The sequence below is a fragment of the Mobula hypostoma genome, chromosome 3 (assembly GCF_963921235.1).
Source record: "Mobula hypostoma chromosome 3, sMobHyp1.1, whole genome shotgun sequence".
NCBI lineage: Eukaryota > Metazoa > Chordata > Chondrichthyes > Myliobatiformes > Myliobatidae > Mobula > Mobula hypostoma.
In genome coordinates this window covers 40,569,998-40,593,506 of record NC_086099.1, presented here as the reverse complement: position 1 = coordinate 40,593,506, position 23,509 = coordinate 40,569,998, and the positions used below count along the sequence as shown (strand labels likewise).

Here is a 23,509-nt window from a genome sequence, read left to right as displayed (position 1 = left end):
ACAGATCTGATTGCACCTCTTTAATGGTCCAATTCAAAGATGGGGCAGCACCCCATGCTCCAGCCGTGGCTGGTGTAAATTTGAGAGGCTTGCAAAATCTGTCTGGCCCCCTTTGCTTAAGACATCGATGCTCAGTCCCTGGGCTCAGTTCTGGATTTTAAGGAATGCTGAAGAAAACGTTTTTTAAGAGACATTACAGCTGCCTGTAACACTGTATGGCACTGAGGCCTTTTGTTTGACTGAAAATTACACACTTTTACACTAAACAGGCACTTCAAATATGGGCTGTCAAGGAGAACAGAATAATAGTTTAAGAAGCTTGAAGGATGGAATTCCTAAGGGTCAGTACCAGCAGCAGTACCCTCCATGGTTCATGTCTACACAATAGAGGTATGAGTGCCCAAGGAACACACACGACGGAAAATATTGTTATCTAGAAATTCATCTCTAGCCATCTGTGCTTAACATGTTGTATTATAATGCATCATGTTAACACTTTCTATTCTACATTTGTACTTGCTGATTAATTTATAGACACTGTATTACCAGGGAAAGCATTACTGATTCCTTTCACATGATTGGTAAATTGGTATCATCACTCTTCCACTTGTAGCATTAATCAAGTGGAAAGCAAGCTGTATATTATAGTGAGTAACAACTTTCCCATGGAATACCTTTCTCGTGAGCACAATTGAGTCTTCCTAAGCATTGTGTTAGATTGCTTCCTCTACTACAACTGTAACATTCAAAACAGAAGAAGATTCTTCAGGACTTGCTGTCATAAATTATCCACCCAGCAGAGCATGGGAACATATATTCCAGTCAGCATAGAACTACCATGCTGGTGGGTGGTGTAGTGGTATCAGCACCAGACTTTGAAGCAAACTGTCCCAAGTTCAAATCTGCAGGGCTCCTTGCATGCTTTCCATCCATGCTGGGTTGAGTGTTGAGTTAGTAACTGGACCTTGTAAAAAAGGAGTCAAATGCTATGGAAATGGCAAAAACATACACAGAAGTACGATGTCTTCTGCAGCTGTTCCCTCCTTACTCCATGCCTCCTCACCACTAGTTGCCTTTGCTTCTCTTAATTTTTATCAGTAACGTCTTCCAATTCCGAAAAGAGATGCTAATCTAAAATGTCAATACTATATTTCTCTCTCCACAACCGGCAAGTCCTCCTAGGTGTTTCAAGCATAGCAATATTGTTCATTTTGAAATAAGGTTTCAATTGTGAGACATAAAGTCAGCAACCCATCAATAAACTCATCATTATTAATGTCTGATCAGCTAAACCTTGATTAAAAGGATTCACCTCTTGAGTGATTGAGGCAGGAACTAGTTTTTAAATCTGTTTAATCATCTTAAAGGAAATGCTACTAAAATTCAGAGGTTCAAAATTCAATGTAAATTTATTATCAAAGTTCATCTGTGCCACCATATATGACCCTGAGATTCATTTTCTTGCAAGCATATTCAATAAATCCAATAACCATAATGGAATCAATGAAAGACAACTCGTGTACAAAAGACAACAAAGTGTGCATCTACAAAAAGAAAGAAAAAAAAGAAATAATAATAATAATAATAATAATAAATATTTAAGAAATAAATATCAAGAGCATGAGATGAAGAGTCATTGAAAGAATCTAGACGTTGTGGCAGAAGTTCAGTGATTGGGTAAGTGAAGTTGAGTGAAGTTGTCCCCACTAGTTCACAGGCCTGAGGCTGAGGGGTAATAACTGTTCCTGAACCAGGTGGTGTAAGCCCTGAGCCACCTGTACCTTCTTCCTGAAGGCAGGAGTGGGAAGAGAGCATGATCTGGGTGATGGGGTTCCCTGGTGAAGGATGCTGCTTTCCTGCCATAACCCTCCTGAAGGATGCTCTCACATCTAGGTCTTTGACTTAAGAATAAAGGTTAGTTAATCACAGTTTGTCAGTTGCTTGGGTTTCCTTTCAGCTGGTTTTAATGGCCAATAATAATTCTGATAATAGGAAAGCTGAGGGAAAGAACTGCCAAGGTTATAGCTGACAAACATACCACAAAAAAGAGCTACCTCAGCGCAACTTTAATGCAAGGAGAAGAAGATAACAATGAAGTCAATTTTTACATCTATAATTGGGAGAATGCTGTTCATAGGAGTATGCATTGACTTAGTCTCACAGTAAACAGAGCTGGTATAATTTAATGTTTATCTGTTACACATTAATTGTGCTGTTTTCTTAGCAATAGCTTTCCTTCATTGTTTACAGTTCTTGAAGCCAGTGCTTACCCGGTGCCTGTTCCATTTCCACAGACCATTATGTCGATATCTTCCTGCACAAGCCAGTTAGCTGTAAAAGTAGAATAGATTTTATTTAGTAAGGGTATATAAGCTGAAAGGAAAAGCTATTTTGTCAATCCATGCACAATATTTTAATTCAGAAAAACTATTCTCACCCTTGTTCATACTACAAGTACCAGGTAATAACCAGTTATTTGTCATATCTGGGCAACATTTAGCATTGAATTGAACTCTACAGAGGAGAATCTCTGTGCTAATTTAGGCAATTTTGACATTACAGGAGCAGTAAACTGGTTTCCAATCCCTGAATTGGGAATTTGGAAAAGTGGATAATGATAAATCATCTTCTCTATCTTTATTAAATATCCTGCTCTCAGCCTGGGAGCTACACCTCGTCTCAACGATTGTTCTTTAGCAATGCAAACACTGCCCAATGTTCCAGCACTTGATCAATACTTTATGATCTCTGCTGTAAATCTAAAATTTGGTACAGTAGAATCATTCTCAGCTCTGATATTGTCCAGTGATTCGTCAAAATAAACTACGAGCTGTCCCCAGCTTACGACTGCCCAACTTATGGATACCCCGCATCAGTACGAGATGCCATAAAATTCTTAAATTCAAAGTACAAGGTAGAGGCATACAATACATTCATTCAGTTAAATGGCAGAAATGGTTTCCATTCTTTCTTCATCTTTAGTAATTGTCCTTTCTTAACAGTCTTATGTGTTTTGATACCATTCATTATAATACACTGGAGGCATGGATATCATATCAAATGATTTTGTGTATTGTACAGACAAAATTGATTTCTGGATGTTGGAAACAATGGAACCCATTGGTACTTGGGGATTGTCTGTGTCAAAGGTTCTCGAAAGGATATATTTCTCATCCTCAACTGCGCTTGAGTACAGCCATCTTGCACCTCAATAGTGCAATTGGTAAGGATATTTCCACAAAATTATTGAGGAGGAATTTGGGAAACTTTGATCTTGTAACAATTTAAATCTAGGTTTCCTCATCAGAATGATGTGCCACTTAGAAGGATGCATCTGACCTAACATGGTTAGTTAAATATGACTCTTGGTTCAACCAACATCCTATCAGCTGATGTTGCAATTGCAATTTTGGTTGTGACCCACAGTTTAGGTAACAGGCACAAGTTTGAAAGCAAAATATAAAACTATGGTTTAAAACAATTTCCACACACAGCTGTTCCCAGATCAGGCCACGCCAAAGAGATTACTCATTCCTGTTAATCTTACTTGCCAAAGTCCTGCAGGTGATATATCAGATTGTTTCAGAAAAACAACCATTAATATATTTTGTACTTATTTTTGCAATTTGGTTGGTAATGCTACATCTAACAGAAAGTGAGTCAGAACTCTAGGCTTTTAGATTTTAATTGAAAGCAAAAAATACAGCAAACAGTCTCCAAAAGTATCTGCAACTAACATATTTAAATAACAGTTACCTTTCATAGTTTCAAATGTATGAAACAATACTTACAATTGTTTTGAACAAAATTTCTCCATTCTTTATGAGTAATATTTATTCCTTGCTCCATATTTTTTACACACTTATGCGTCAGAACACCTTTGAAAATTTGTAGTCCAAACAGTGCAATAATTAGAAGAACAAACATCATGAGAAGGAGGACCTCCATTAACAGCCTGGCAGACTTGAATATAGCACCAATTATGGTCTTTAGTCCTGCAGAAATATAAATTTTCCTTTGACTGAGACTAAATCACAGTTATAATAGAAATAACAGTTGACTTACATTTAGGTTTGTGGAAATAATACTTCTGCTGGTTAGTGGGAGTTAACCACATTCAATTATTATCATATAGCTAATGCTCAATTTCTGAAAATACTATAACAATTTTTGTTTTAAGCAAACAAAGCAAAAAATAATTTCAATCTTTTTTTTGGAGAGGCAATTTCATATCCTCTGGTATTATCATAATATTGCTAGGAATCTGTCAAAATATCTGGAAGATCTCCTGGAACCTGTGTATGCTTAGGTCTGGCTCTAACAAATGGTCTCAGCCTCAAATGTTAACCTCTGTTTTACTATACTCAAAAGCTGTTTAACCTTCTGAGAGTTCCCAGTACTTTCTATTTTTATTTTTGACTCAAAATAATAGCTGTGTTTCTCTCTGTACAGTGTTAGTTTTGCTTGCGGACCATTGCCAATATTTTGGTTTTAATTCAAATTTCCAAATGAACTCATTTCTATTGTAATGTATTCAACAGAATGGAAAGAGGCTCAAAAGAGTATTCCATTGAATTGTTGATACGAGGTATGGAATCTGAATGAAAATTGCTATGCTAAATTACCCCACTCATCTTACCAGGTAAAATAGCAATCATCTTAAGAGCTCGGAAAGCCCTTAATGCAGATAATCCAGGAATCATTGGAAATGCCAACGTCAAATAACTGAAAGCAAACAAATAATGAAATGAACAGCAACATCATGGTATTTTGTTCCACATTAGTAATAAGAATTATTAAGAACTTTATTTACATAATGACATCTGTGATCTTTGGAAATGAAGTCACCATGATGATGGAGGAAACAAAGCTTCAAAAGAAAGCTCTCACAAATAATTACATGATCAGATAATCATTTTTGGTAAGGAGGAGAAATAAATGATCTATCACAACAGGCATTATTATCTTGCTTTCCTTCAGTAAATGAATCACTTTAATTAATCCTTCATGATAAACCAATGCAGCTAAGCTAGCAAAAATAATGGTGTCATTTCCTCTTGTGTGGTGTCATGTTTCCCAGAGGTTACAATCACTTTCTGTTTCAGAAGTAAGGGTGCTATCAACTAAACCATAATTAAAGACTCAGGTTTTTTTTCTTTTTTTGTTTTTCTAACATAATAGAGTTTCAAATGACAGACATATATCAAGAAAATATCTGGTGAGCTGATTTCTGTGGTCAATTCTTGGAACTATTCATTGTTCAAAAATAGCTCCTTTTGAAAGTGTGTTTGTATTATGATTATCTCTGTAGGTAGTCATAGTCATACTTTATTGATCCCGGGGGAAATTGGTTACAGTTGCACCAAAAATAATAAATAGTAATAGAACCATAAATAGTTAAACAGTAATATGTAAATTATGACAGTAAATTATGAAATAAGTCCAGGACCAGCCTATCGGCTCAGGGTGTCTGACCCTCCAAGGGAGGAGTTGTAAAGTTCGATGGCCACAGGCAGGAATGACTTCCTATGACGCTCAGTGCTGCATCTCAGAGGAATGAGTCTCTGGCTGAATGTAATCCTGTGCCCACCCATACATTATGTAGTGGATGGGAGACATTGACCAAGATGGCATGCAACTTAGACAGCATCCTCTTTTCAGACACCACCGTGAGAGAGTCCAGTTCCATCCTCACAACATCACTGGCCTTACCAATGAGTTTGTTGATTCTGTTGGTGTCTGCTACCCTCAGCCTGCTGCCCCAGCACACAACAGCAAACATGATAGCACTGGCCACCACAGACTCGTAGAGCATCCTCAGCATTGTCCGGCAGATGTTAAAGGACCTCATTCTCCTCAGGAAATAGAGATGGCTCTGACCCTTCTTGTAGACAGCCTCAGTGTTCTTAGACCAGTCCAGTTTATTGTCAATTTGTATCCCCAGGTATTTGTAATCCTCCACCATGTCCACACTGACCCCCTGGATGGAAACAGGGGTCACCAGTACCTTAGCTCTCCTCAGGTCTACCACCAGCTCCTTAGTCTTTTTCACATTAAGCTGCAGATAATTCTGCTCACACCATGTGACAAAGTTTCCTACCGTAGCCCTGTACTCAACCTTATCTCCCTTGCTGATGCATCCAACTATGGCAGGTAGGTGTAATATTGTGGCCAAGTGAATTCTTATTAAGTATTAATTGATTTAAATTTGTATTTGGCAGAATTAACTTTCTATAGCATGACTGTCATTTACTTTTTCAGGAGCAAAAGAGCACTCAAGAATGGTGGTTGACGGGTCTGTATGTAAAATGTTTTAAAATCAGCGGAGAAACATATAACATTTTACTGCAGCATCCCATGAAGACTTATTATCCCATTGATATTATGTCGGTTAGATTTAATCTGAACAATTTGACTACGATTCTTTTAGTTTCCAAGAGTGGGAGGGAAATGGAGGATATGGGGGAGGGAGAGGGAGAACTAACTGCAAAATGCCAGAAAAATATGCATATGGATTATACTAGGTGATCAACTCAACTTGGAACAAGCAGGGCCTCAAGTTTATTCTGTCTGCCAATTATGATTTCATTGTCCATTTAGGACCAACAGTGTTGATTCTTTTACAGGATAAACAGGACGTTTATTTTCACCATTGAATCACGCCATTTCAAACTAGCCCTCTAATCTTTTGCCCCAAGAGAAAATTTTTGGGGTGATTATAAACTTGCATGAGAACATGGCACCGCGCACAAGGATGTGGCTTCTTCAGTTGTGTTAACTACACTGGAAGACTAGGTTTACAAAGACTACAGCACAAGGGAGACAACATCCTCTGAAGTTCAGGAGGTGCTCTAATGGTACACTAAATGACCTAGGGATGACAGGGAGTAACAGGAGTGAATATAAGAAATCAAGCACTGAGTACCTAGATACCATGCTGCAAAAAGCTCATGTTTTGTCAAGGTCAGTGAATATATGACACTTCAGTGTATTGTTAAAGGACTGCTTCGCTGACAGGGGTGTCATCTTTCAGATTAAACCACTTTACACAACCTTGAGATGCTTCAAAGCCAAAGATGCTTCATAGTCACAGTTTTCAGACATGAAACCTTCATGGCTAGTGCAGATATAGTGTGCTGAAGGGCCTGTTCCTTTGCTGTACAATTCTATGTTCTATATTTAAAAATGCCGCATGTCACCAACTGCGTCATTAACTCCAAGCACAAGTCAGTGCGGAGAATCAGTCACACACTATTATCCTCCATCAGGTTGGGTTTAAACCTTACTGTATGTTTCGATTCAATCTCAGCATTTATGTCTAACTCACTACCGTATCTGCATACACTTCCAGCTCATCCAACCACGATTGCCACATTATTCAAATAAAATGTATAATACTTATTCATAATCAGTTCTTTCTCTCCCGCAGGACAAGATGACACATGCTAAAGTTAGGAGGACTAACCAGGGAAGAACAGATGAGCCTGCATATCCGAACTTGTCCTGGAGAATGTCGATGGCTTAAGCATGCTACCTTCTCTCAGGATTTCAGCATCGATTCTATTAATCCTGCAATTCTGTCCTTGTTCTTGAGTATGCTGTCTGCTAGCAAACCCAGACTTCTCTTACAAACAAGAGAAAATCTGCAGGTGCTACAACCTGCAACCTGGTCATCTCTGAGGCTGAGGTACGCAGATGTTTCAAATGAGTGGACAGTTGCAAGGCCCCAGGACTGGACGGCATCCCAGGGCAAGTACTCAGGATGTGCGTAGCACAAATGGTAGGTGTGTTTACAGACATTTTTAATCTCTCCCTCTCCCAGTGTAGAGTGTCCTCCTGCTTAAAATGATCCATTATTGTCCCTATACCAAAAATGACCAAGGTAACATGCCTGGACGACTGGCATCCTGTTGCACTCACCTCAATAATAAGCAAATGCTTTGAGAGGCTGGTCAAGGATTGCATCTGCAGCTTGCTACCACCCAAACTGGACTCCATACAATTCACCTACCAACACAACCGATCGATGCAATAGCCACTGCTCTACATACTGTCCTTACACATCTGGATGCTTATGTGAGAATGCTGTTCTTGGACTGCAGTTCAGCGTTCAACACCATAGTTCCATTCAGGCTTGACAAGAAGCTCAGAGACCTTGGCCTTGACCCTGCTTTGTGCAGCTGTATCCTGGACTTCCTATCAAATTGCCAGCAGTTGGTAAGAGTGGGCTCCCTCACCTCCAACCCTCTGACTCTCAATACAGGAGCCCCTCAGGGCTGCGTACTGAGTCCCCTTCTTTACTCCCTGTATACCCATGACTGTATTGCCACCCACAGCTCCAATCTGCTAGTTAAATTTGCTGACGACACTACATTGACTGGCCTTATCTCAAACAATAACGAGGTGGCCTACAGGGAAGAAGTCATCTCTCTGACACACTGGTGTCAAGAAAACAACCTCTCCCTCAATGTCGCAAAAACAAAGGAGCTGGTTATGGACTACAGGAGGAATGGAGATGGGCTAGCCCCCATTGACATTAATGGATCTGTGGTTGAGAGGGTAAACAGTTTCAAGTTGCTCGACATCCACATCACCAAGACCTCACGTGGTCTGTACACACCGGCCGTGTGGTGAAAAAGGTACAATAGCACCTCTTTCACCTCAGTGGTTGAGGAAATTTGGTATGAACCCCCATATCCTAAGAACTTTCTACAGGGGCACAATTGAGAGCATCCTGACTGGCTGCATCACTGCCTGGTATGGAACTGTACCTCCCTTAATCGCAGGATTCTGCAGAGAGTGGTGTGGACAGCCCAGCGCATCTGTAGTTGTGAACTTCCCATGATTCAGGATATTTACAAGGACAGGTGTGTAAAAAGGGCCCGTAGGATCATTGGGAACCCAAGCCATCCCAGCCACCATCTATTCCAGTTGCCACCATCCAGGAAGCGGTATCGCAGCATAAAGGACAGGACCAACAGGCTCTGGGACAGCTTCTTCCACCAGACCATCAGACTCATGAATTCACGTTCACTTGAGTGTACTCTATATTACATTGATTATTATATATTACATTTATTATAAATGACTATGATTGCATATTGCATTTAGATGGAGACATAACATAAACATTTTTACTCCTCATGTATGTGAAGGATGTAAGAAATAGAGTCAATTCAATTCAGTTCAATCCGAGCAACACAAGTGTATGTTGCCCATACTTCTCTTGCCCATGCCCTGCTGATGTAGTCCTTTGTAGAGTTGCTTAGTCATCTTACTGTCACTTCCGATGAATCTTCCATCAGTAATGTTGAAGTCCTTGAGGTATCACTGCATGGAGCATGAGAAATGAATATAGAATGCAAGGGCTAATAGTATGCAGAAGGGTTGATGTCTGAATACAACCTGGAATTGGCCTATGATGTGTGTTGACTTTTAACCTAAGATCAATCTAAAGCTTCCCTCCATTTTTCTATCATCCATGTGTCTATTTAAGACACTCTTAATTATACCTAATACACCTACTTCTACCACTACACCCCCCACTGGTTGTGTAAAAAACTTCGCTCTGACATTTCCACTCTATTTTCCTCCAATCACTTAAAATGATGCCCCATTGTGTAAGTCTCCGGCTGTCCTCTCGATCTATGTCTCATTATCTTGTACACCACTCTCAAGTCACCTCTCATCTTCCTTCAATCCAAAGAGAAAAGACCAAGCTTGCTCAACCCATTTTCATAAGACGTGCTCTCAAATCCAGGCAGCATCCTGGTAAATCTCATTTGCACCCTCTCTACAGCTTCCAAATCCTTCCAATAATGAAGCAACCAAAAATGAACACAATATTCCAAGTGTGCTTTAACCAAGGCCCTATGGAGCTGCAACATTACCTTGTGGCTCTTGAATTCAATCCCCTGATTAATGAATGCCAATAAATCATATGCCTTCTTCACAAACCTATCAACTTGCATGATAACCTTGGGGAATCTTTGGATGTGAACCCCAAGATTCCTGTGTTCCTCCACGTTGCTAAGAATTCTGGCAATAACCCCATATTCTGTGTTCAAATTCAACCTTTGACCTTCCAAAGATAATCACTTCACACTTTTCTGAGTTGAACACCATCTGCCACCTCTCAGCCAGCTCTACATCCTGTCAATATCTCACTTTAACCGATGACAACCTTCTACACTATCCACAACACCACTAGCTTCATGTCATCTGCAAACTTACTAACATTTCCTCATTATAAAAATCACAAAGAGCAGTGGTCCCAGAGCAAACCTTTGTGGATTACCACTGGTCACTGTCCTCCAGGCAGAACATGCTCCATCTACAGCCACTTCCTATCGGCAAATCAGTTCTGAATTTGAATGGGATTCAGAGGGCGAATCTTCATGAATGGAAAGTTTGGAATAAAGTTACTGGTAGAACATTGATCTGTAGGCAAGGAGAAAAAGACCTGTTAAGATTGTCTCCTCCTACATTTTCTCGGTACCACTCTTTCTTGACTGCTCACTGTATAGCTGGTGAGAAAGGCTATGTCCTCAGAAGAATGTAGGAACAAAAGAAAGAAAAGCAGGACTAGGTAATCTAGCTCATAATACCTGCCACTTAATGAGATCATGGCTAATCTTTTAACACTTTCCTGCGCTGTCCAAAACATTTTCTTGTTTTGGCCATAAATATACCCACGCACCGAACTTCCACACCCTCTAGGGTGGAAAATTATCATCTCTGTTTTCAAAGTCTGAATCTTATTTGATTTATCTTTTCATAACCCTTTCAAGCTGTGCAGTGTAGTTGAGCGGAATACATCAAACCACCACTGATTTTGAAACCTATTCTGTAGCTACTGCAGAACATCTTCAGAGCTGTGCAGACAAGTAAAATATGTCAAAAGTAGAAAAATGTTGCCGAGACTCTAAGGGTCAGACAGCATCTGTAGGAAGAGAAATACAGTTAGCATTTCAAAGAAAAGCGCCTACATCAGAACAGGAATCGGAATCAGAGTTCAGTATCAGAATTAGGTTTAATACCATTGGCATATGTTGTGAAATTTGGTGTTTACTGGCAGCAGGATTGTGTAATACGCAATAACAAAAATACTATAAATGACAATAAATATATATATATAAGTAGTGCAAAAAGAGAGCAAATAAAGAAAAAAATTGTGAGGTAGTGTATATAGTTTCATTGTCCATTCAAAGATCCAGAACAAGGAATGGAAAGGAAAATAAGGAAAAATAGAGAAAGTGAGTGAGAGAAAGAAGGAAGATCAAACAAAGCTGCTAAATATAGTTCAGGATTGTATGAAAGGCTATGTAGGTTAGACAGAGTTAAACTGTTAATATTACAGTTGTATATCGTACAGCAGAACTGTCTTGTCATGATGCAGCAGAAAAACAGAGTTATCTTAACGTTGTTTTTTTTTCCATGTTGAGTGCCAAAGGCTGCAATGTGTCCAGATGGAAAGGAAAGAAGAAAATCAAACAGAGGGACAGGAATAAGCTATGAAATGCAGGCCAGAGGTGTAAGAAATGACCAACAGATCAGGCAGAGGGAGTAGAGACCTGAAAAGCTCTATTGTATCAGATGGTCTGCTCGATCAGATTTTGAGTGACATCAGCAAGTGTTTCATTGTATATGTGCTGTGATAATGGGTTGTGCAAGATGTCAAGCATTGACTGGCATTATTGACAGCGGAATATGTGGCCATGCAATAGCTAAAAGTCAAGGTAGTTCCAATATATGCTGAAATTGACAACTGTAACCTCCATAGCTGTTTGTATAAACCACTCAGAGGGCACTGGAGAAAGGAAATGCATGGATAGATTCAAGTGGCATCTTACATAGTATTTCCTGTTGAAGTTTTAGTTGGAGGATTGATTCCAGATTCCTGATGGATATAGATTTCTGTTGGAACCTGTTCCAGTAACTTGCCCTGCTTGGGCGATCCTGTTGTTTATCCCAATATTGCTGCTTTTCAGGAAAATTCTAACACTAACACCTGAGAGCAAATGGTTTACAGGGAAATCTTCAAGTTATCAAAAATTGCAAACTGTAACTTCCTGCACCCTGAGAGAACCAGGGGAAACATCAAGTACAAATGAAAAAAGCCATCAAGAGTGAAGACATCTATATTGTTGAAAATCTCCTCAAACAGCATTGGCTGTATATCCTTCCTGCATTGTATTATGTTACTTTTTTATATGTGAATTGTTTCAGCATTTTGGTAAATTTTGTAAGTTATCTAAGTTTTGTAAGTTAAAGTTTGCAAGTTGTGTATTAGGGCCCTGTATGAAATTCTACCAAAGAAGAAAGGTTCCAAGCATTTTCAGTGAAAATGAAATTCATTTGATTAAAACGATGATTCTTGCCCATTTATTTTATATGTCTAGAGGTAATGTAGTTGTTAGCACAGCACTTTATAGTACCAATGACCTGGGTTTAATTCTCACCACAGTCTGCAAGTAGTTAGTACATTCTCACCGTGACCGTATAGAACTCCTCCAGGTTCTCTGGTTTCCTCCCACAGTCCAAAAACGTTCCGGTTAGTAGGTTAATTGGTCATTGTAAATTGTCCCACAATTAGGCTAGGATTAAATCTGGGGTTGCTGGGTGGTGGCTCAAAGGGCTGGAAGAGCCTATTCCTTGCTGTATCTCAATAAATAAATAAATAAATTTATTGGCTGAATCTGGCCTCTGTGATGTTGGTCACTTCAGAAGAAAGTTGAGATGAAGCACCAATTTAGAAGAGTTAAAGATGTGTGTAAATATTTTAGCACTCACAGGATGGGATCCTTCAAAATTATGGAGGTTCTTGGAGACCATTACTTTAATTGCCCACACCGATCGTAATTAAATGTGGCAGACTTGTGAAGCCAAAATATGCCTTTTTAGCTATGTGTACACCTAACTCCATCTATTGTATGCTACATTTGTTGTTTAGCACACACATTGCTCTGTGTTGGAGCTCTGCCAGCATAATGCCTCAATTTTAGTCAAGAACTTTTTACATCTGAATGAAATTATTTCTCATTTTTCTGCATTCTGGAGAGTATAGCCAATCTTGTGTAATCTCACCTCATTGGACACATAGTGGTGCCACAACAACACTTCTCACCCAATGTCAGCAAGACCAAAGACTTGAGGAGGAGGAAGCCAGAAACCCATGAGCCAGTTCTCATCAGGGGATCAGAGCTGGAGAGGGTCAGCAACTTTAAATTCTTCAGTGCTATTATTTCAGGGGACCTGTCCGTGGTCCAGCACATAAGAGCCATTATAAAGAAAGCATGTTAGCACCTCTACTTTCTCAGAAGTTTGTAAAGATTTGGCATGTCATCTAAAACTTTGATGAACTTCTATAGATGTGTATTGGGGAGTATATTGACTGGTCGCATAGACATAGTCATAGTCATAGTCATACTTTATTGATCCCGGGGGAAATTGGTTTTCGTTCGTTACAGTTGCTCCACAAATAATAAATAGTAATAGAACCATAAATAGATAAATAATAAATAGTAATAGAACCATAAATAGTTAAATAGGGCCTGGCATCAGGGCCTGGTATGGAAGCACCAATGCCCTTGAAGGGAAGAGCCTAGGAAAACTAATGGATACGTCCTAGTCCATCACAGGTAAAGCTCTCCCCACCATTGTCGCAAGAAAACAGCATCCATCATCAACAGCCCCACCATCCAGGACATGTTCTGTTCTTGCTGCTGGCATCAGGAAGAAGATATGGGAGCCCCAGGACCCACATCATCAGGTCGGGAACAGCTATTATCCCTCAACTATCAGGCTTTTGAACCAGAGGGGATGGTTTCACTCAACTTCACTTGCCCCATCATCGAAATGTTTCCACAACTGGTGGACTTACTTTTTAGAAATAATTTTTAAATTATTTCTTTTTTTTTTGTATTTGCACATTGTTGTCTTTTTTGGTGATATATATGTACTTTGATAATAGATTTACTTTGAACTTTGGAAGTCCTCTGTAAATGCATCTTGTGAATCTATTCTGTATTGACTGTGCTGCCAGAACACACTTCTATAGGAAGGTAAATTAAAGTGTACAAATGCACTGGATTCCGGTTAATTGCACCATTGATTGATTGGTGCAGCTGCTTATTTGGGCCAACACTTAAAGAACAAAAACTAATTGGGAAAATAGCCAGGATCCCCTTAATTTATTTGGTCACTATGCCACTTAATTGAGCAAGGAGATTGTTGCCAAATAATTTCTAACTAGCATCAATCGTGTGCACTTGTGTGGCCGTTAGACTCTACACCGTTCTTAGAAAGCACAGTTTTTAAATAGCATCAGTTGCATGTGTTGTGTTCAAAAAGCAGTGATTATTGTCGCTGATAGTTGGTAAGAAATAAGTAGTAAAACAATTCAGAACAGTTTTGTTCACTGTGGTTTCAATCATTCAGCCTTGGAGATGCTGAAATGGCCTGGAGTGAAAATGAAATAATTTCATTACTTCAACAAGTTAGACACTACAAAGAATTTGAAGGTATTAACAATCATCTTGAATATTACAATGAAAATGAAGATTTGGAGGATGTAGACATCAACAGTATTGTATAAAGGCAGTCCATTGTCTGCACTAGATGTCTGCGATGATTTTGTTCATTGCGTACACTGGATGAACTCCTCCACCAATAACTATAATACACAATTTTATAGTACTGTATTAGTATTGATAGTCTTCTAATTTGTTCTATTTTTCACTTAAATACTTAATTTGTTACCAATTAAATGGTATTCTGTTTTTTAAAAATATATTTTTTAAACTATTTCCATGAAACTTTGGCTAATTAGACCAAAATGTATTGGTTCTGATGTGTCCCAATTAACTGGAATCCACTGTACTTTAAATAGAAACCCTGCACAATCTCAACAAAACCTCCCTACTTCTGAACTCCAAACTCCTTGCAATAAATGCCAATACATCATTTGCCTTTCTAGTTATTTACTGTACATGCAAGTTTATTTCTTGTGTTGGCACATAAAAATCACACTGTTTTTAAATATTCATTACTTTCTCACTGTCTGGCAGGTATTTGTTTTTTCCTCTCTACTCTTCCCACAGCTAGTTAAGCTGCTGCCTGATAGCTCCAGATGGTGTCTGTGGAGTTTTCACATTCTCCCTGTAACCACATAGGTTTCCTCCAGGCCCTTTGGTTTTGTTCTACATTCCAAAAATGTGTGGGTTTATTGGTCAAATGGCCACTGTAAATTGTTCCTCATTTGTAGATGACTGGTCGAATTTGGGAGAAGTTGATGGGAATGTGGGGAGTTAGTGTAGGATTGGTATAAATGGGTGCCTGGGGATTTAAATGAGTTAGAGTAGGATTGGTATAAATAGGTGCTTGATGGTTGGCATAGATTTGATGGAGAAGGCATGGCAGCGTCTTTACTTTCTTCGAAGTTTTGCAGGTTCGGCATTGCACATTTTTTTGTCAGTCTTGGTTTATGTATAGTTTTTCATTGATTCTATTATATTTCTTTGTTCCACTATGAATGCCCAAAAGAAATTGAATCTCACGGTAGTATATGGTGACATATATTTACTGCAATAATAAACTTAGTTTTTGAACTTTTTTGAACTTTCTGTTTCCAAACTGTAAAGCACTATGAGTTGATGATTATTCCACCTTGCATCTTCTTATGCAGTTGCTTAATCTGTCTGTAGTCCCTTTGCAAACTCTAGGTATTCTTCTCATTGCTCACTTCCCCTTCTAGCTTTGTATCATCCATAAACTATTTCCTGGATTATAGAATACTATACTAATTAAGTGATTTTACAAGACATTGTGGTTCAATCACTTGCTTTTGCTCTTCTGTTTTCATAAATTTATCCAACCATTATGGGTAACCAACAATAGAAGGAGATTTGTCCAGACAATTGTCTGTACAGTTTCAAAACCGTTCTCATCAACATATTTTCAGTATTTAATGAGAGAAGTATTTTGTACAAAAAACACAGAACTTAACCTTTCATTTAACATGACATAATTTTGGAATCTGTTGCACACATCTCCTTTCAATTAGCAGGGAAGAAAAATTGTAACTGTGAGTCACCTCAGTTGCTCTCACACAGCTGCCAGCAGCTAAATAATATGAATTGGCAAAGGTGAAAGCCCAGATTGTGCTCATAATCAATGTGTGAGATGTGTGCATTACACCAATCAGTTCCAATTCAACCATCAGAACAATCCAAAGACTTTTGCTTTTAATATAAATGTTTTCCCCTTCAGTGACCTGGAGAAGAAGAAAAAAATAACAGAAACGGATAAAACATGAATAATTTAAACACGGGAGGGTATTATGTACCTGATGTACCAACTAAACAGTTGGAAACGATCTGCTTATTATTTTCCAAAATAAGCCTGCAAGTGGAGTAGAACTTGAAGTTTCACCATTTCATTCTTTGAACTGTTTGATCCTTTCACATGCATTTTCAGTTTACTTTATTTTGTGTGTAATTTTACATTCAATGGTGTGCAACTGGTTCTTAAATCTTTTAACCACTAAACCTTGCCATAATCAGTTCTCAGGAATCAAACTTGAATAATCACTTACAGCTAAGTGCTATTAAAAATTGCAGGTACAAAGCAAACATGAAGCATTCTGAAGTCAATATCTTTAGAACAATAACAAAATTTCACTTACGCTAACAAAACTACTGTAAAGTCCAACCAGTTCCAAGGATTTCGGAGGTATGAAAATGTGTGCAGGGCAAAGCCTCGAGCCAATACTTTAATAATTACTTCCAAAGTATATATTGCTGTAAAAAGGAGACTGACAAAGATAAATAGAATATTAGGAATATACATATATGCAAGTAGTTTTGCTTCAATATGCTTCATGAATAAATCTGGTTTGCTATGTTTCAAAGTTCTGGCTGCAATTAACTTGATCTGTATCTTGGGGGAAGGGTTCAACATTTACTAATTGTTGAAAACAAAACAAGGAAAAACAAATTAAGAGCACCAGAAAGCAATACAGTTTCAACAATGATTTGTATTATAACAGAAGGGAAAAAGTACCCTTGAACGGGGACATATGCATTTAAGGCGGTGGGTGTGAGGTGTTGGGAGTGGGGCTGATGAGAATACCAGCTGTGTAACTGTGTCTCCCCAAAAGCAGTCAAAGTTAACTTCTTACCTTAAGGATGGAAATAAAATGTGAAGACAGGGTGAAATATTTGAACATGACCAATTATGCTTCCTTGATGGAATTTGAACTGGGTTAGGAGATACTACTTTGTGACAAAAATATCATTTTGGCTCATGTAATTCTGATCCATAATTCACCCAATTTTGTTTCATTATAAAAATTTCTTCAACAATCCATTACTGTTCCTTTAGATGGAACTAAACCACTCAGTGTAGTCAGGCTAATTTTGAATGTTGGTCAATAATCTTATTAGCTCTGTACTAGATAAAGGAAAATTATCTCCAGAGGTTCCAATTGCATTGGTGTTTAGTGTTCATTACAATTTCCTTTTTGTATACATATTGTTTAATTCTCCCCCCTCCTCTTTGCGTTACCATATTCTGCTATTCCTTTCCTACCAAACCCACCACCACTTCCACCTCATCTTTCTTGATTCTCTTTTTATTTACTTCTAGGTCAAATGCATAGATCCAACACATCCAATGTGAAAGACATTAAGGAAACACAAGGTATTACAATACAGTATTTCATTCTACAACCTTTTCTCCTAAAAAACACACAGAAATTCAAAGGTCACATAAGTGGCAAGTTTATCTGACTGTCTCTTGCTTTTTTTTCTCCATAAAAGGGAAAAATGGAAGAATATCCATTAAAGCAGTAATTAAGAATTGGAAGTTTGAATTGGAAAGAGACCAATCCTCCTACTACATTTCAATGGGTTTCCCAAACTATATCATGTTTAAATTTAGAAAAAATCAGAAGTGTCATTTTTGATCCTTCAGTTAAATTTGAAGAGACTTGGAAGCCATTTATTCAACATTTTCATATGATGTAGTTTGACCTTTTCTGAATCCTTTTTATTAACTTAGTATATATGAATGGAGGAGCGGAGTTGATGACATTAATGAATGTATTCGATCTAATATATTAGTTCAGCCCTGTTTTGTTCTGTTTGTTTTTTTCTTTGTGATATCCTTTTCTTTTTATTTCTTTTCTCTTCATGATTAATTATATTAACAGCTTGGAAGTCTATTACACTTGTACTATTTGTAGTTTCCTTGTATATGTTTATTACCAATAATGTAATTTCAGTCTCTTTATATCACTATTGTTATTATGTTTATAAACTTGAAAACTAATAAAAAGATTAAAAAAGGAAAAAGAAGGAAGTTTGGAGATAGAGAGAGAGAGTGAGTGGGAGAAGGAGGTGGAGGAGAGAGAGATTTGACTTAAACAGCATAACTGTAACAGTTACATATGTTTAGTGATTCAGGTAATACCAAAACTATAGAACTGGCTTCAGAAAATGGAATACTATGGCTATTGTGCTTCTAACCGGAGTCACTTCACATACCATCAGAACCAGGTTGCTACAGGCAGGTGATCAATGATGATCCCATCTGATGACTTATGATGATTATAATTATAATAATGATGATCATTACAGGTTTATTGAATGATTGAAACTGCATTTTCACTGCACGGGCAATAATCTGAATATGCTGGGTACCCAGGTCCATTGATATTGTCAGATAATGAACTACATGGAAAAATTATAGCACAGAAAAAGGCCATTTGGCCCATCAGATCTATGGTAATCTTTAAACTCCACAGGAGCCTCCCCCGCCTTATTTAATCCCACATTAATTAATACTTCCATGCTTTTCTCCTTCAAACACTGCAAGGCAGATATCTTATTTGCCTCAGCTACTCCATTTGGCAGTGAATTCTCATCACTCTCTCAGAAGAGGGTTTTGCAATAAATAATAAAACGTGCTGCCAAAAATGTCTTTCCCCCTTATGTAAATGTGACCAGTAAAAGTTTCCTCTGGTCTGTGCCTTTAATACAAACACAAAACAGAGAAAACGGAACATTTTGTTTCTGTGACATACAATCCAAACCAGTGCAACCCCACATCATACTAGCTACTTAATTAACTAATCTTTATATAACTGTGTAGCATATATATTAAAGTACATGCTAGATGACATATACTCACTCAATAATGACAAAATTTTTATTCATTGCCAGCAGTAGCATATTCACAAAGATTGTTCCAATGATAACTAAATTAAAATATGTATCCATGTGCTAAGGAAAACAAACAGAACTCTTAGAAATGAAAACAGAAAAAAACATTCAACCAAACCTGAAAACATTACATAAGAAGATAATTTAATCAATCAGAGAGCATGCTACTTAAATTTACCTGAATATCTCATAGTTGCCAAAATATACTGTGGTGGTTGATGATCGAACACTTGCTATAAATTGATTGTAATATAATGGTACACTTCAACATAAATGTTTTTCTGTTGTAGATACTATTCTTAAAAAACAAAGTAGAATTGTGGTAAGTAGTTCCAGAGTGATACTGGAAACAAAGTGATGGTTTTGTATACAAAAGTAATGGGTTTTCCTGAATCACTCAAAAGGCAGTGCTATCCTAATGAATGTAGTCCTCGTCATTGTTGAGGGCAGAAATTGGTGGGGGGGGGGATGGGGAGAGGGGGGAGGGCAAAACCTGCTGCTCTGTGATAGAGGTAGATCATCAGTACACGAAGGTTTTTGGTGATTTTATGTAATTACTTTGAACATCTGATCAAATCTAAGAAATAAGAAAAATTCCCAATCACATTTCAAGAACTTGCGTTCAAACTGTTGCATCTAGGGCTTTTTTAAAAACCTTCCATGGCATGCAAGCTATAATAAAAAGTTTGGCCTTTTTCCATAACAATTGAATCCTGAGGCAATATTGAAGAACCAGTTCTTGAACATATGTGTACTATTAGAAGACAAAGACCTAAAAATTAATTCAGGCCGGTAGGCTGTCACAAAATTGGTCTCGGAATCAAACTCTTAATGGGAATGGTTAGGCATGTGTCAAACTTGATAATAGACTTCTGTTCTTGTTTACATGAGGCCAATGAACTGAAGGAGCCGGCGGAGCATCATGTGGCAGCTCACCAGCTGAGAGCTTGGAAGAAGGAACAAAAAGGATGAATTGACTGCTGGAGGGGGCTTGGGGGAAGCATTACATTAGGGTTATGAAACTGAAAAGGCTGAGAGCAATTGAATGGGGCTTAAGCAGTTACTAGTAATGGTCTTAGCAATTCAGTGGGGCTGAGAATGATCTTCCACATTTATTCTCTTCATTCAGTTCAATTTATTTTAGAAGGTGTTTCATTTTGGTGATGGTCTTCGAAACACTGTTACAGTCTTCTCGGTTTTGTAAAGCGATGGAATGGCTTTAAAACTTTCATAGCCTATAGAACTAACACTAGTTTCAGGTAGTAGCCTCGGATTGTCTTTTCTCTGTTATTATCCGTACCCATGTGTGGCATTTCTGGCAATCAATGAACACGTTTGTTTTCCACATTCTCAAACTGGATGCATTGTTAACTGAAAATGGGGACATCCATCAAACAACTCATCCACTAGCGATGTTATAATCAAACTTTGTTGTACGGACATCATGGTTTGTATTGAAATTATATAACTTATTAGAATGCAGAAATCCAAAACACTTTCAGGAAAGCAATTTAAAAAGGATATTGATGAGTCACTGTGCGAATTGCCACCTTTCTCACTAAACGGTTATGTGCAAATAAAAAGAGAGATTTCTGACAGCTGAAGCGAAACAAATACTGGGCACCGAATCTCGTCGACAGCACACAGAATGTCTGAGAACATAAAAATAAAAATTAGACAAAACTTCAACAGCTGTTCAGTATTAGTAGTAGATTGTTGGCACAAGATAAAACAGTTTAAACAAACATTTCTGATTATCAGTAGAACATCCCATGGCACAAGTTCTTCTTAGTTTGTAAATTTTAAAAAAGTACATTTCCTTATATAGTTGAAACTTCTAAACATTCATCATATTATAAAGTTTCATGTACAGTATAATTAAACACTAGTGAATGCTGCTGTTGGATTTTCTATGAATGTACAGCTGCCTGTATGCTTTGGGAATAGCTAGATAACTCAAGTTCAGAAAAGCCATCAATAATATTAAAAAAACTTAGTTGTTATTGTTATTATACAAAATATGACAGCTAGCTTATGACAGTTGAATTTCAATACTCATACAAACAGATGTAGGAAATGGCACAAATAGATCTGGGGAAATTGAAGCCAAAAATAATCAAAGTACATGGCACTCATTATAAAGAAATGGAAAAGGATGAGCAAATTGTTGCTTAAGTAATCTTCTAAAGTAATACAACAAAAGCATAATGAATAATTTATTCACATATTTTGTAGCTTTCAGTACCAGTAAAGTTTGTAATATTCTTGTATATTATAGTTCGGAAACATCTGGAATGGTGAAGGCTAAACCCTGGAATCACTTAAGACATAATTTGGATATCACGAAGAGGATTTGTGGAGTCCTTTTGGATAGATTAATGAACATTGGCCAAGTGGTCTTCATCCATAATTGTAATGTGATCGGTCATTAAGGACATCCAAACACACTAAGGAAGATTTATTGGGTTTAATAAAAACCTTACAGTGATGAAAGTGACAAGCATGGTAGTTTCTGACACGATAAGTACAGGTGAGTGGGTGATAAAGTTTTCAGGATCATATGATACCACTGAACTTCAGTGTAGCATCACCAATTACTTTGATGATCAAGCCATTACAAGTATGCTTGTAATTTAATACAGCAATTTACTTAATTTGATTTTTTTTCTAACAGCCATTTTTGATCAGGGAACAAAATGACAGCTGGATTTAGAAACACAATCACTCCCAAGGAGGAAAATATACCTGTGAGTGCAGGTGTATCTGCCACAATAGTTTGAAAGGCTTTGGAGATATGCTCACATGAGTACTTATCATGTAATGCTAATGAAAGACTAGGTTTGGGATGCTCAGGGTATTTGTTTATTAACCTAAAGACTTGAAAAAGATAATTTGGCATAAATAGTCTTGTATTGTTAATGTACTGGAAGTTTTACGGAAGGTCATAACCTATGCTCATGGTTTCTCATTAGAGAACGAATAGATTCTATTGTGCAGACTTGTTGAAGGTAGATTAACTTGTAATTAGAGCATGTTCAGACATTGGTATTACATTAAGAGGACACAATGAAGCATATCTGAAGATACAGGTGATAGAGCTGCTTGGGGAAATTCTAACCATCATTCTCTGGTTATTACAGGTTATTAAAGACCAAAGGCTTTTGGTGGTCCTGAGGAGTTTCACTTATATGCAATTTATACCTGAATCTGATATTCACCCTGTTATAAAAGGTTTTGTTTTATTTAGCCATTGTTTTGATTTAATGGAGAGTATTATTCAGATGTTTAAGTGATCCCTAGTTCTCCAAGTTGTATTAAAGATAATGGATGCTTATCAATACTCTGCAGTACATGAAGTAGAGCATTAGGGAAAATAAAGACTAAGTCGTATACGTAAATCCAACAATGACAGTCAGAGAGAGCTTGTATTTTTATTGTTCCCAGTGTATCTTACAGTCAAAGCATTTAAATATAATTACTGTTTTAACTTCTGACATTCATTCATTTCTACTTCAATGTATGGCCCTACGTATGTCTGTGTTGTCTTTGTTGAAAGAGTAATCTCTGAAGTATTGTCCAATTTGGATTAAACAATCTGATAACCGAAACAATGCCTGATCCAGAGGTGCAGAGATTTAAACTGCAGCAGTAGCAAATCTTACATTGATCAGAACGAAGTCAATCCAGATTCAGAATTTAGCCTGCCATTAGTCTGCAGTGGAAGTGTAGCAATGGACATCTTATAAATGCAAGCGAGGCTAAATAACAACTTAATGGGTTGCTATACTGGAATTCAAGCTGGGTTAAAACTTCGTCCTCATGTCTGCAGCCTTCTCTTTATCAGTTTCCTCAATCACTGTTGAAGAAAGTGTTGAATCATAGAATTATTATGAAGTAGGTAGGTTGCCAAACACATGTTGGATCCTCAGAGAGCATTCAGTCAGACCATTTTCCTGCTCTCTCCCCAAGGCCCTGCAAAGTACTTTTGCTCAAGTGTCTATGCAAATCCTTTTAGAAAGAATGAATTCCAAAGCATGAACAGATTCAGACTACAACCTTCCGCACCCGTGTCTTTTGCACATAATTAATCCTTGAACCATATGCCAATGCTAATATTTTATTGAGTTTCTAAATAAAGTCCTAATTTCAATATAAATTAGGGAACTGGAATTGCCCCCATGATAATAATATTGGGATTGGGATTGTTTAATGGCTTCACAAGATGGTAAAATACACCTAATTTTTTTGCTGTTTTTTGTAACCATTCCATTCAAAATTTGCCCCTT

General features: G+C 37.6%; 1 protein-coding gene across 1 annotated transcript in view; it reads right to left on the bottom strand.

The window, feature by feature from the left end:
* LOC134343336 (sodium channel protein type 9 subunit alpha-like) overlaps window positions 1-2,483 on the bottom strand; it is a 144,054-nt gene extending 141,571 nt beyond the window's left edge. The window contains exons 1-2 of the mRNA XM_063042020.1: window positions 2,438-2,483; window positions 2,271-2,331 (exon numbers count right to left, since the gene is read on the bottom strand). Coding sequence (XP_062898090.1) covers window positions 2,271-2,331; window positions 2,438-2,483 — 107 coding nt within the window. The remainder of the gene's footprint in view (window positions 1-2,270; window positions 2,332-2,437) is intronic.
* Between the last annotated feature and the right edge of the window lie 21,026 nt (window positions 2,484-23,509).